The 13,225-nt window shown below is 47.2% G+C and overlaps 1 protein-coding gene across 1 annotated transcript; it reads right to left on the bottom strand.

Annotated features, from left to right (window-relative positions):
• Positions 1-1,028: 1,028 nt before the first annotated feature.
• Positions 1,029-11,246, bottom strand: nr1d1 (nuclear receptor subfamily 1 group D member 1). The gene is given in 8 exon segments (NM_001100205.1): positions 1,029-2,033; positions 3,219-3,429; positions 3,574-3,759; positions 4,560-4,978; positions 5,085-5,229; positions 5,742-5,830; positions 5,925-6,212; positions 10,862-11,246. Coding segments are annotated over 8 exon segments (1,569 nt in total). The 5' UTR covers positions 10,893-11,246; the 3' UTR covers positions 1,029-1,833.
• Positions 11,247-13,225: the final 1,979 nt, after the last annotated feature.

Genomic DNA, 13,225 nt, shown 5'->3' with positions numbered 1-13,225 from the left:
ATGTAATAATCTGGTTTGGAACAGTTCCCTAAGCCCCGCCCCCTGTTCCCTAAGCCCCGCCCCCTGTTCCCCTGCTGATCTGGCTGACTACTTTGTGACTCAAATAAACTGTAACAGTAGCGCCTCCCCTCAGCCTGCCCCCTCCCAATCCCACAATTCCCTGCTGCACACGTGATGTCAATAAGGAAAGGAACGTCCCAGTGCAATGCATTGTGGGTTATGTAGTTCCTGCATGCTGTCTGTAAGCTGTGGAGAAGTTGTTAAAATCTGTAACATCAGTGTTTAGTCCCTCCTCCCCTGCCAGGATTACAAATGATGCAGAAAGAGAAGAACAGTTTTACAGCTGGATTTCAGCATATAAAAATGGTATTTATTCCTACTGTTTGAAGGAACAGATTACAGTGAAAGGTTTCTGTGTTGTGTGGGTGCTTTTTAACAAATGTTGGTTCAGAAGTCAGAGTTCCCCTTTAAAGTATAGTCATCTAAATCACAAGTCTTCAGCAGCAGGGAGCTTATAAGGTTAGTATTCATGGCATGCTTAGGATGCTGGGAGTTGTTCTTCCAAAGCTTGCCTAGTACTCCCTGAATCTTAATTTAATATTGTATATAGCCTGTATATAGCTATATACCCCAGGTTGGAACATTACTCCAGTATGTCTGTACTAATACTACTCAGGGACATAATACTAGCCAATCCTGGATCTAGAAAGCAATGCATGCTTTCTATAGCATTACTTTGTGGGTGAGACAAGGGTAGTCCCCAGAACGAGAACGTATTCCTTGGTTAACCTGAGCAAGTGCTCGGCCATATTTCCAGGTAATCAGCCTGTAAGTGATAATGAAGGAGGATATACCCTGCTAGAGCAGTCATGGCTGGTCCCACATATAAACAACCCAATATCACGGTGTGCACTTACACCTTCTAGCCACTAGGTTGCACTGCTCGCTTTTTTTTTTCCTTAACTAATCCTTGTTCCAGGTCCATTACAGTGCGAACAAGTGATTATTTGGGCTAAGAATGGGCTGAATTGGTAAAACATTTATTTATTGGTAGCTGAAGTATTGATTTATAAATAGTTACAAAAAAAATAAATAAAACATATATTTACACACACACACACAAAGAAATGAGATCTTCACAGCACGGTGCCCCTATAACCCTGTATAGTCACGTCGATAAGTCTGTCCTGTTTCAGAAACCCAAACGGATATACCGTGATGCGTTGTAGAATCCAAGATGGGGGGCACATGGCTTTCATCCCTTATATATGTATTGAGAACATTCTGAAGTCAGAACAGCCTACGCTACTTTGTAGGACAATACAAGGAGAACATGCAAAGCGTAGCACTGTGAGCCCAACGGCCATTGGGCGGGAAGGGTAGTGAGACAGAGACTTTAAAGTATTGAATAAAATATTCATATTTATATCCACCAGGTTCTTATTTACAGGTCATTTGTACATATTTATGTGATATTTATATATCTATATATATACAGGTCTATGTACATCCCTCTGAAAATGTTCCCAAACAAGAGAGCCATGATTCAGCCTTTCCCATCTCTTGGAAGAGTCTATACCATTGAATTACTGTCTATGAGGTCAACGGCACAAAGCTGATGTCATACTTCATCATCGTCATGTGGTTCATCCATGTTTTAGCAGCTTCCTGTGATCCCCCTGCCACCTTATCACTATGATTCCACCTCCGTCCGTCCTGCCCGTGATCGGCCATATCTCCAAATAGGCACAGCTTGTATAGCCACTCGGCTTTCTAGGTTCAGTTTAAAGTGCCAGTGCTCTGCCCAACCAACGCTTAGGCTCCATGGTGCCATCAGTGGGCATCGACACGAAAGGAGAGCAGTTTCTCGGAGTGCATGTTGTTCAGGGTGCGCAGGTCCGGGAGGCGCAGGAGCAGCTTGGTGAAGCGGGAGGTATCGTTTGGACTGTTCTTCAGGATGAGGGAACGAAGGGCACGTATGAGAGTCTCTTGAAGCTGCTCTACTAAGGAGGAATTCTCCATCCCGGAGCGATCTGTACAGAGAAACACAAGAAATTATTTTGAGATTTTTATTCATGTAGGTTATTCATTTATACAGGTATGAGATCCCTTATCCCGTTATTCAGAAAGCTCCGAATTATGGAAAGCCCCTCTCCCATAGACTCCATTTTAATCAAATAATTCCAAATTTTAAAACGGATTTCCTTTTTCTCTGTAATAATAAAACAGTACCTGTACTTGATCCCAACTAAGATATAATTACCCCTTATTGGGGGCAGAACAGCCCTATTGGGTTTATTCATGGTTAAATGATTCCCTTTTCTCTGTAATAATAAAACAGTACCTGTACTTGATCCCAACTAAGATATAATTACCCCTTATTGGGGGCAGAACAGCCCTATTGGGTTTATTTCATGGTTAAATGATTCCCTTTTCTCTGTAATAATAAAACAGTACCTGTACTTGATCCCAACTAAGATATAATTACCCCTTATTGGGGGCAGAACAGCCCTATTGGGTTTATTTCATGGTTAAATGATTCCCTTTTCTCTGTAATAATAAAACAGTACCTGTACTTGATCCCAACTAAGATATAATTACCCCTTATTGGGGGCAGAACAGCCCTATTGGGTTTATTTAATGGTTAAATGATTCCCTTTTCTCTGTAATAATAAAACAGTATCTGTACTTGATCCCAACTAAGATATAATTACCCCTTATTGGGGCAGAACAGCCCTATTGGGTTTATTTCATGGTTAAATGATTCCCTTTTCTCTGTAATAATAAAACAGTACCTGTACTTGATCCCAACTAAGATATAATTACCCCTTATTGGGGGCAGAACAGCCCTATTGGGTTTATTTAATGGTTAAATGATTCCCTTTTCTCTGTAATAATAAAACAGTACCTGTACTTGATCCCAACTAAGATTTAAATAATCCTTATTATCCTTATTGAAAGCCCAGATTTGATTGATTCAATTTTTGATGTATTGATTTCTTTCATCTATGCTGTCCGAGCATTTGGGCTCAGGAAAGCCCATACCAAATAAAACACAACAGTTTCAATTCCAAGTATTTTTATTGTTAGCCAATATAGGTATCATTTCTACAATACTCTTGTGTTTTGTTGGTTTTTTTTTTTTTTATTATTTTTGACACTGGCTAACACGGTACTACAGTTTTTGTTTTGTGATTTCTCCGGTGCAATGTACTGACCTGCAGACACCAGTACAAGTGCTGTAAAGATGCCCAGCTCCTCCTGGCTCAGACTGAGAGATGACAGCTTTTCACTGAAGTCGAACATGGAGCTGAGAAGTTCACCCATTCCCATAGCATGCAGTTCAGGAAGGGAGTAAGTGGCGCCGCTGAGGAACCTCAAGGAATGTTCCCGAGCATCAAACAAGGAGGCAAAGCGCACCATCAGTACCTGGGGTGGAGAGGGGAATCAATGTGAGTGAGACAGCACGAGGTGGGAGCGGAGGAGTGTCAGTAAGGGGAGGATGAAAGAGGATAAATAAAAGCAATGGAGAAAGTAGCACAGCTTAGGAGAATGAAGGGCACGCAAACCTACCTCAAATGTGCCAGCCTTGAGCAGGGTGACCTGGTCGTTCTGAGTTAGGTCTTTGAACCCTGGAATGTGACGGGCAAATTCCACTACCTCTCGCACAGCTGGGGTGAAACTGAGTGAGAAGTCTTCCCACACCTCTTGCACAGAGCGGACGGGACCTCCCCGATGTAGAGCATTCATGGGGCAAGCCTAGAGAGAAAGGGCATGGGCAATTAGCGCATTCATGGGGCAAGCCTAGAGAGAAGGGGCATGGGCAATTAGCACATTCATGGGGCAAGCCTAGAGAGAAGGGGCATGGGCAATTAGCGCATTCATGGGGCAAGCCTAGAGAGAAAGGGCATGGGCAATTAGCGCATTCATGGGGCAAGCCTAGAGAGAAGGGGCATGGGCAATTAGCACATTCATGGGGCAAGCCTAAAGAAAAGGGGCATGGGCAATTAGCGCATTCATGGGGCAAGCCTAAAGAGAAGGGGCATGGGCAATTAGCGCATTCATGGGGCAAGCCTAAAGAGAAGGGGCATGGGCAATTAGCGCATTCATTGGGCAAGCCTAGAGAGAAGGGGTATGGGCAATTAGCGCATTCATGGGGCAAGCCTAGAGAGAAGGGCATGGGCAATTAGCGCATTCATGGGGCAAGCCTAGAGAGAAGGGCATGGGCAATTAGCGCATTCATGGGGCAAGCCTAGAGAGAAGGGGCATGGGCAATTAGCGCATTCATGGGGCAAGCCTAGAGAGAAGGGGCATGGGCAACTAGCACACTGGGCTGTTTCTTGGCCTGCATATAAATTGCAGCCCAAAATCTCCTCTGTTTATATTTGCAGCCTGCAAAGAAGCTGCTACATTGAACCAGGTGCAGGAACACAGATTTCTGCCTCATACACAGGCCGAGAAACAGTCCAGTGTGGCATTAACCATAAAACATGGCCAACGGGATGAACATACATACTGAACAAAAATTACAAAGCAGGAAATATCCCTAGTTTTCTTACCAGCCGAATGTTATGGTTGCCATGGGAATCCTCAGTGTCATGTGACCAGCACGGTTGAGGATGGTCCCAGGAAGTCTTTTTGTTCACTTTGTCATTGGCATAGACAAAGATCTGCCTGTGCGCCATGGACACCTGACTGATAACATCATCCATGTGCTCCGGACTGGGAGATCTAGGTGGGGTCAGCTGCTGCGGGTACTGTGAGTAGGCATCGGGCAGAGACGTGGGCGAGTGGCATGGCGCTGTGCCCATGAGGGGAGAGGAGGAGGGATGGAGCTGCTGCTGCTGCTGTTGATGGGGTTGAAGTGGAATTGGACTTCGCCTTCCAAAATGGCCGCTGGCAATGTGGTTCATAGCACTGTGCATCTCTGCCAGCATCCGCTGCTTCTCTCTCTTTGGGATACGACCAAACCTCACAGCTAAAGGCAGAGAGAGGGTTGTGGTGTTAATATACAAATAAGCCACAAATCAAAAGAAAGCTGAATGCGGAGATACACCGAGTGGCACCTTCCCAGCCCTACTCACCATCTCGAGACATGCCCACGGAGAGACACTTGCGGAAGCGGCACTGCTGGCAGCGGTTCCTATTGATCCTCACTATAGAGCAAGTCTCATTCTTCAGGCATTTCTTGTACTGGATGTTCTGCTGGATGCTGCGTCGGAAAAAGCCCTGGACGAAAGGAAAACCATGGTTGTCACCAACAGCTGGAAAGTCTCAAGTAGCCTAGAACATTGCATTACCCCCGAGAGAGAACAAATGGAACGGTCCCTCACACTGCGTCCCTTGGATGCCATTTAGGAACATAACAAATTCTGAGAACGTCCCCTCACAATCAGAGCGAGGACATTACTAGGAATGACCTTACATATACAGAAACAAGTGCAGCCTGGGGCCCTCCAGCTAGAGGATTTGAGAGATTCCAGGGTAATGTAACAAGCGGTGCAAAGTTTTCTCCAGGGCAATTAATGGTAAAGCCAATGCATAATCTAATATATATTCCCACAGTGGCGGGAGAATATTATTATTTATCCTAGAACAGGGGTCTTCAACTGAAACTTTACTGAACTATGGGGGAAATGTATTATTATTATTATTATTACAGGTGCAATGTTTGCTCCAGTTCCAGTAACCCATAGCAACCCACCCCCAGATGCATCTGACACATTTATAATGCAACTCACCTTGCAACCTTCACAAGCATGGACGCCATAATGAAATCCAGAAGCTACATCTCCACAGACCTTGCACAGAAGGACCATACCATTCAGCTCTGCAAAAGAGGGGGGACAGAAGATTAGAACTCTACTCATTAACTCATATGAAGTACTGGCACAATATACAATCTATACAGGGAGCTCACTTACTGGTAATGCTGCTGGAGGTTTTGCTAGGAGACACCCTGCTTCCATCATCCAGTGCAACATGAAGCCCCCCCGGGGAAGCTGCAAGACCGTAGGACGAGCGTGGCGAGGCTTCTCCCCCAGATCCAGAGGAGCTGGCACTGTAGGAGTGGGAGGGAGATGGAGGCAAGTAGTTGGCATAGTGGCTGACACCACTCTGGGGGCTCCCACTAGAGCAGTCGCTGTACATGGAGACAGGGCTGGTCCGATTGGGCGATGAGCCACTGGAGCCCACGTAGCTTATTACACCTCCTGAAGGATAGAGGGGAGAGAATATGATAAGGTTTAGAGATACAGGTCACTGAATGTACCATAAATGCACAAATATATATAAGGTAGTAGTTAAACTGTAACTGTATCCCTCATCCCACTGGGCAAGCAAAGCCATCGCATTCATTCACCTGCACCTTTTATCTCCCACCCTTCTACCAACGTGGGGGCTAGATAGGCAGGCTGTATGCCGCCAAGAGAGCGTGTGACTTGCCCCACATTAGCACGTGATTGGGCGAATGTGGGGACGCCGGAGCGCATATCCCCCGCTCAGGGATATAGGATCGTATTCGGAATAACGGTCACCTGACTCCCTCCTTATAAAGTGATTGCACTTCCTCTGATTGACATATGATACACGAGGAGGATGATGATGATGAAGGAATCCACAGAGATATTTTCACAGTAGTCACATAAAAACACAATTAATTGCCGGAACTGGCTTTTTAATGTTTATTGGTATATTGAGCCACCGGGGCTGAAATTGCCTGGGAATGTGACCGGGCCGGCACCAGAAACCCAGAGACAATGGCACAGCGCACACGTCTGCATTATTCCCTGTAATTGGGTCAAATGTATTTTCAGTGACAAGTTCACTTTAATGTCTGGCAAGAGGGTGGGGCCTGTCTGAGACTGCACTGCAGAAGCGGAATGGGGCATTCTGGGAAAGGCACGCAGAAGGGAAGGAACCACTCGCTCTGCAGGGGTGCACACTAACATTTCTACTGTAACCCCCCAGGGGTGCAACATTATTTTCATTACAGAGCAGAAGCTTCGATGCAAAAACAAGGTTTTAAAAGGAATAAATTGACTGGGCACTACGGGAGCATTGCACGTATCCAGCTAGCATAATTATATATATATAAATATATAAATACATGGGAACTAAACTGCCAGAATGCGAGCGACAAACACTCACCTCTCCCCCCCCCCCCTTGCTGCAGTTGCCCTCCCCCTTCAGTTGGTCACATGCAAACGCCCTATTTTTCCAAAAAAAAGTCCCGGGGGGGGGGGGGGGAGGGATAATTTTAGAAGGAGCAATGAGCTCACAGTCTCCTCTACCTCCCTTCTCCATAACCTGATAAGCCTTGGTTATTACATTAGGGCAATATTTATGCACCATTTATATATATATTATATATACACCCACACAATTACAGCACTGCAGTCAATGGGAGCTATAAATAAGCCTACGTTTCGGCCACGCTGAGCAGCCTTCCCCAAGGCAGACACGAGCAATACTCGGGGATCCCAATGAACTGATCAATGATTAAGTCCTACTGAGTGATTAATTCCTATAAGTAGTATTTTGCCCCTCCAGCCTGAGGATTTAAGCATGAAGGAGTGCTCCTCACCCGTATGTATATATTACATTAATTGGCAATTAAGCATTACAGTAGTCATGTATATATGTGAGTAGCACTTTCATTCTCAGCATTTTCTCACGCCCTGCCTCCCGCACCTCCACGTTTCCTCTCCTCTCGCCTCACGTGGCTCCTCTTAAACTGACATGTGTGAGCGGCAAGTCACGTCGCTCTGTCCGTGTCAGGCCTCTCCCACACACCTGACTCCTGCCCCACTAACAAGGCCACGCGGCCAATTTCAGAATGACATGTGGAGGCAGGAATGCGTTGTTGTGCATCACGCTGCAACTCCCGTCATCCTACGGCAGCTAATAGATGTTGCAATGTACTAAACTACAACTCCCACAACCTAACAAAATGTTGGCTGCAGTTGACAATATCAAACGGTGAATTTGAAATCACTTCTCACTTTCCTTTCTCCCAGTTCTACCCCAGTGTTCCCCTTTCCTTCTAACTATTATATTATCATTTTACCTTTTAGCCTTCCCCACTTCCCTGTCCCCCATTACACTATGATTCCCCACTTCCCTGTCCCCCATTACACTATGATTCCCCACTTCCCTGTCCCCCATTACACTATGATTCCCCACTTCCCTGTCCCCCATTACACTATGATTCCCCACTTCCCTGTCCCCCATTACACTATGATTCCCCACTACCCTGTCCCCCATTACACTATGATTCCCCACTACCCTGTCCCCCATTACACTATGATTCCCCACTTCCCTGCCCCCCATTACACTATGATTCCCCACTTCCCTGTCCCCCATTACACTATGATTCCCCACTACCCTGTCCCCCATTACACTATGATTCGCCACTTCCCTGCCCCCCATTACACTATGATTCGCCACTTCCCTGCCCCCCATTACACTATGATTCCCCACTTCCCTGTCCCCCATTACACTATGATTCCCCACTACCCTGTCCCCCATTACACTATGATTCGCCACTTCCCTGCCCCCCATTACACTATGATTCGCCACTTCCCTGCCCCCCATTACACTATTATTCGCCACTTCCCTGCCCCCCATTACACTATTATTCGCCACTTCCCTGCCCCCCATTACACTATTATTCGCCACTTCCCTACCCCCCATTACACTATTATTCGCCACTTCCCTGCCCCCCATTACACTATTATTCGCGACTTCCCTGCCCCCCATTACACTATTATTCGCCACTTCCCTGCCCCCCATTACACTATTATTCGCCACTTCCCTGCCCCCCATTACACTATTATTCCCCACTTCCCTGTCCCCCATTACACTAATTTTCCCCACTTCCTTGTACCCCATTACACTATTATTCCCCACTTCCCTGTCCCCCATTACACTATTATTCCCCACTTCCCTGTCCCCCATTACACTAATTTTCCCCACTTCCCTGTACCTCATTACACTATTTTTCCCCACTTCCTTGTACCCCATTACACTATTATTCCCCACTTCCCTGTACCCCATTACACTATGATTCCCCACTTCCCTGTCCCCCATTACACTATTATTCCCCACTTTCCTGTACCCCATTACACAATTATTCCCCACTTCCCTGTACCCCATTACCTGTTACACTATTATTCACCACTACCGCCACACAATTTTCCCCGTGCCGTGCCCTCAGTTCTCTCACCCCCTTCCCTTATCATTCTACCCCTAACCCTCCTCTCCATAACTTTATATAACCCGGGTGCAGCCGTATGTAACCAACACTGACTCTCTGACCTCAGGTTACTTTCCCCTCCCTTCTGTATCACGCACACTCTCCACGTGTTGTCGCTGCACGTGGCCGCACAGGCCTTGCCCGCCGAGCTCCTCCCATGGCCAATTAGAGACAGCAGCTCGTTGACATTGCCCTCCCCCTTATACAGATGGCACCACCTCCTCCTATTAACCAGCTCAGTGCCAAGCACCATCCCTTTAGCAAAAGGCTAAAATTCATAGCATCACAGGGGACATAAAATATGACAAATACAGATACTGAATAATGAGGAAAGCAGCAATAATTACGCTGTTTTTTTGTTTTTTTTAATGTATCATTTCTGAAGCCAAAAATATACATTTTAAATAAGATAAATCTGATTTCTTTGCTTTTATGGATATTCAGAAAGGTCTGATGAAGGGGTTCACCCTGAAACGTTACTGTGTTGCACTAAATAAAGATTATAACTGCCTTGCTGTGCCAGTATCTATGCGGTTTAAATGGATATTCAGCACCTCCTGGTTTATCCACTCGTCTCGAACGCGGCGATTAGTATGACTGACCCACTGACTCATATTTAAGGGGAGACCCCTAAATCACGCTCTGGGATTCATCCTGAGCACCCACCGTGGGAACCACTCTGTAAAGGAATCTAATTGGATGATGGTGGGAATAAAGCAAGTGGGGCCCAGGGGTAGGCGTGGCTTGCTAACCAATTATGTCATCAAAGCAAGGGGGAGTGGGCGTGGCCTCTCCAGTGGGAGTGGCAAGTGCGGGAGCAGGAATGAAAACACGGTGCACATGGCTAGGGCGGGTGGACACGTGAGGGCGGCAGCAGGATGTAACTCACACACAGCCTGGGTGACCTACTTTATCCACTCCATGTGACTGCAAGCTCTGCAGGCCAAATTCTCTGCCAGCTACTTACACAGCACAATGATGTTTAATAAAACAAATACATTACTGCATATAATGCCTCGCAGGGCAATAAATCTCTATATTAGCAAATATTTACTCATTCAATCCTGCCCATAACATGCCAGCGCCTACCATCCCCTACATGAAGGGAAACGTGTGCCAAGGCAGATATATTCCCCGGGGTCACGTTGCAGGCTTCTAGCAACCCATATACACATACATTACCCCCCCCCCCATGTTAGCCTGCCTCCCTTGGGCTAATGCTGAACTACATCTCCCAGAATCCCCCACTGAACCAGAGATCTGCAGTACAATGACAAAGTGCTGCTGGTAGATAGAAATCTCTATTTTAAAGTATACAGTGTATGAGCATAATATTTACTTTTACCCTTATCTAACCAGGTTAGGGGTTGGTTATTTCTCATTAACTTTTTATGACTCCTAATTAAAGGGCTATTCTCTGCCCCGATGCAATTAATGTCTCATTCATTTTCCCATTGAATCTTTTTATATTTCATATTAAACACACAAATAACAATATCAGTTAAGTGCAACCGGTCATACAAGCAAATCCCTATGTATACACTATTCCCATACATGCATTAGATTGCAAGCTCTGCTGCACAGTGTATAGAATGGCCCCCTTACCGGTGTTATTAGCACAATCCAGCGTAGTCATGTTTGGGGGTCCCAGAACCATACACAGCAAGTTGGGTCGGGGTCGGTTACAAAGCTCCTGGCAGCAGATACCCCCAACAAGCAATCCTTGCACAAGGGTTTTGGGGGGTTAAGGGCATCAGCCTCTGCAGCATTGGTGGAACAGCAAATCCCGTATTTCTCTGGATATAAGCTGAAGTCTATGCTCCAATCGAACTAGCAGCCAAGCCTGTAGGTGCCTATGGGGCTGCGATAGAATTTAAGAGGAATGTTCCTTTAGCACGGAGGTTGCACAGTGTTAGCGCTCCCGGGGCAATGTGCTGCAGCTGTAGCCGGAGTATTGGGAGCTCACTACTACACGTCCTGTCTCTCCTCCCTACTCACTCTGCAATGCTCTCCCTTTCACACCTCCTGCCCGCTATAGGCACAGCAGACTCGGCTCACTGCAGCACTGCGCCTGCGCACAGCAGCCGGCCCCTCCCCCCGGCCCGACACGGGGCCCTCAAGCTCCCACCACGTGACTCGGGGAGAAGCCCCGTGACCCAGTGACACACTTTTCTCAGCAGCCAAAGAATCGCGCATGCGCCCTGCAGGCTGCGGCCGGAGATTTATTTATTTATTTTTTTCTCCCGTTCAAACTTTGTTGACAAGCGCATGTGAAAGACCGGAGACAGCTTTTATGGCTAATGCTGTCACGTTTGTATAGTAATAGGCGCTAAATGCGGATATCGTTAGCGTTACACGTGATTGGCTGAATCCCCCCTGGGCACGGCCCCGCCTACGAGCTTTGAATGACAAATAAGGGACGCAGTGCAGCAGATAGAGTCTTATAGATAAAGGGGGCATCCCAATGGGGTGTTTTTTTCGTATAAAACAAAGCAGAAATAGAGACTGCACTCAAACAAAATTTCAGCTGGGGAGCTTACCCCATTTATTATGCCAATGTACCACAAAAAATCAATGTTTCCCTCACATTATAACACATTCCAACCCAGCACCACACAGGGGCGGCAAAGCTCTTAAATCCCACCCCGCCACTTAACCCCCTCGTTGGGGGATGAGGGGTTAATCGGCGGGGTTTAAGAGCTTTGTTGCCCGTGAGTGCTGCTGTTTGACTGCCCGGAGGCTTAGCCGGGATTAGCACAGTCAGTCACGCGTAGATGATGGCCGGCAGGCAGGGGGTGTCCCTTTCCAGCCCCCCCCAGCCGTGAAATGGATTCACTGACGGCTCATCACGTGTCTCGTACACTGTTTAGCTATTACCACATGGCGCACATGCAGGCAATTACACGTGTGTGAGGGAGTGTGTGTGAGGCGGCTCTGCGCTCTGCTTTGTAGTATAGCTTTAATAGAGAGGCTGCATCCGGGGTGTAACGGATAGGAAGAGCCCCGCACATGCAGGGCAGCCATTTGGTGCCAGAGTGATTTATAGCTGTCGGTGGCAATGCGTAATTCTGGGTCCCACTGCTCTGGGGGGATTACCTTCAGGTCATTGGGCCAGGGCCGGAACTAGGGGTAGGCAGAAGAGGCAGCTGCCTAGGGCGCAACGATTGGTGGGCGGCCGGCAGCCTCTCCTGCCTACCCCTAGTCCACACACTTTAGTCATTGCCCCCACCGCTTGTCATTACGCAGTGGGGGCAGTGATCTAGCCGCTAGCACATCGCAAACCCCCCCCCCCCCGCGACTGAGCATGCGGGCTAAAGCACACACACGGGGCGGGTTGCCTAGGGCACCCGGTCGCCTTGGCCCGCCCCTGCATTGGGCACCTGTGAGGGGTTTACAACCTGCTTGCTGAATTTTAACTGGGGAACCTTGCTTGGACCCACCCTTATTGTGCAAAACAAGGTACGATATTCAGTGGATCAGCAAGATGGCCGATATCACAAAAGCCTTGGATATCAGTCATAGCGGGGGGCGGCGTGAGGTGGGCGTGCAGCGAAAGGGGACGGCCTTGGGGCGCCCCATTCTCAAATCTGGCCCTGGTGATCAGGCGTCATTCAAGGTGTCGAAACAAAGGCATGAGTTTAGGGCTGAATTGTCAGATAGGGTAGAATTCCTATTGTTTCTACCTCCATATCCGATGCTTCAGCTCTGAACGTTATTGTAGGGTACATACGAAGTAATGGTCAGAGAAAAGATAGTAATTGTTACATGTATGGCCACTTTTAGGCTAATAGGGTCCCACACCAGTGGGAATAAAGGTGGCCATACACATTACAATTGCGATCTTTCCTGTGACCATTGGTTCGTACTTACCCTCCATTAACGTTAAGAAAGTTGTCTGATATGGACGTAAATACAATAGGAATTCTACCCTATCGGACCATTCAGCCCTAAACTCAGCTTTTGCTCAGG

The sequence above is a fragment of the Xenopus tropicalis genome, chromosome 10 (assembly GCF_000004195.4).
Source record: "Xenopus tropicalis strain Nigerian chromosome 10, UCB_Xtro_10.0, whole genome shotgun sequence".
NCBI lineage: Eukaryota > Metazoa > Chordata > Amphibia > Anura > Pipidae > Xenopus > Xenopus tropicalis.
The sequence above is the reverse complement of the archived record's forward strand: the minus strand, read 5'-3'. Positions and strand labels throughout refer to the sequence as shown.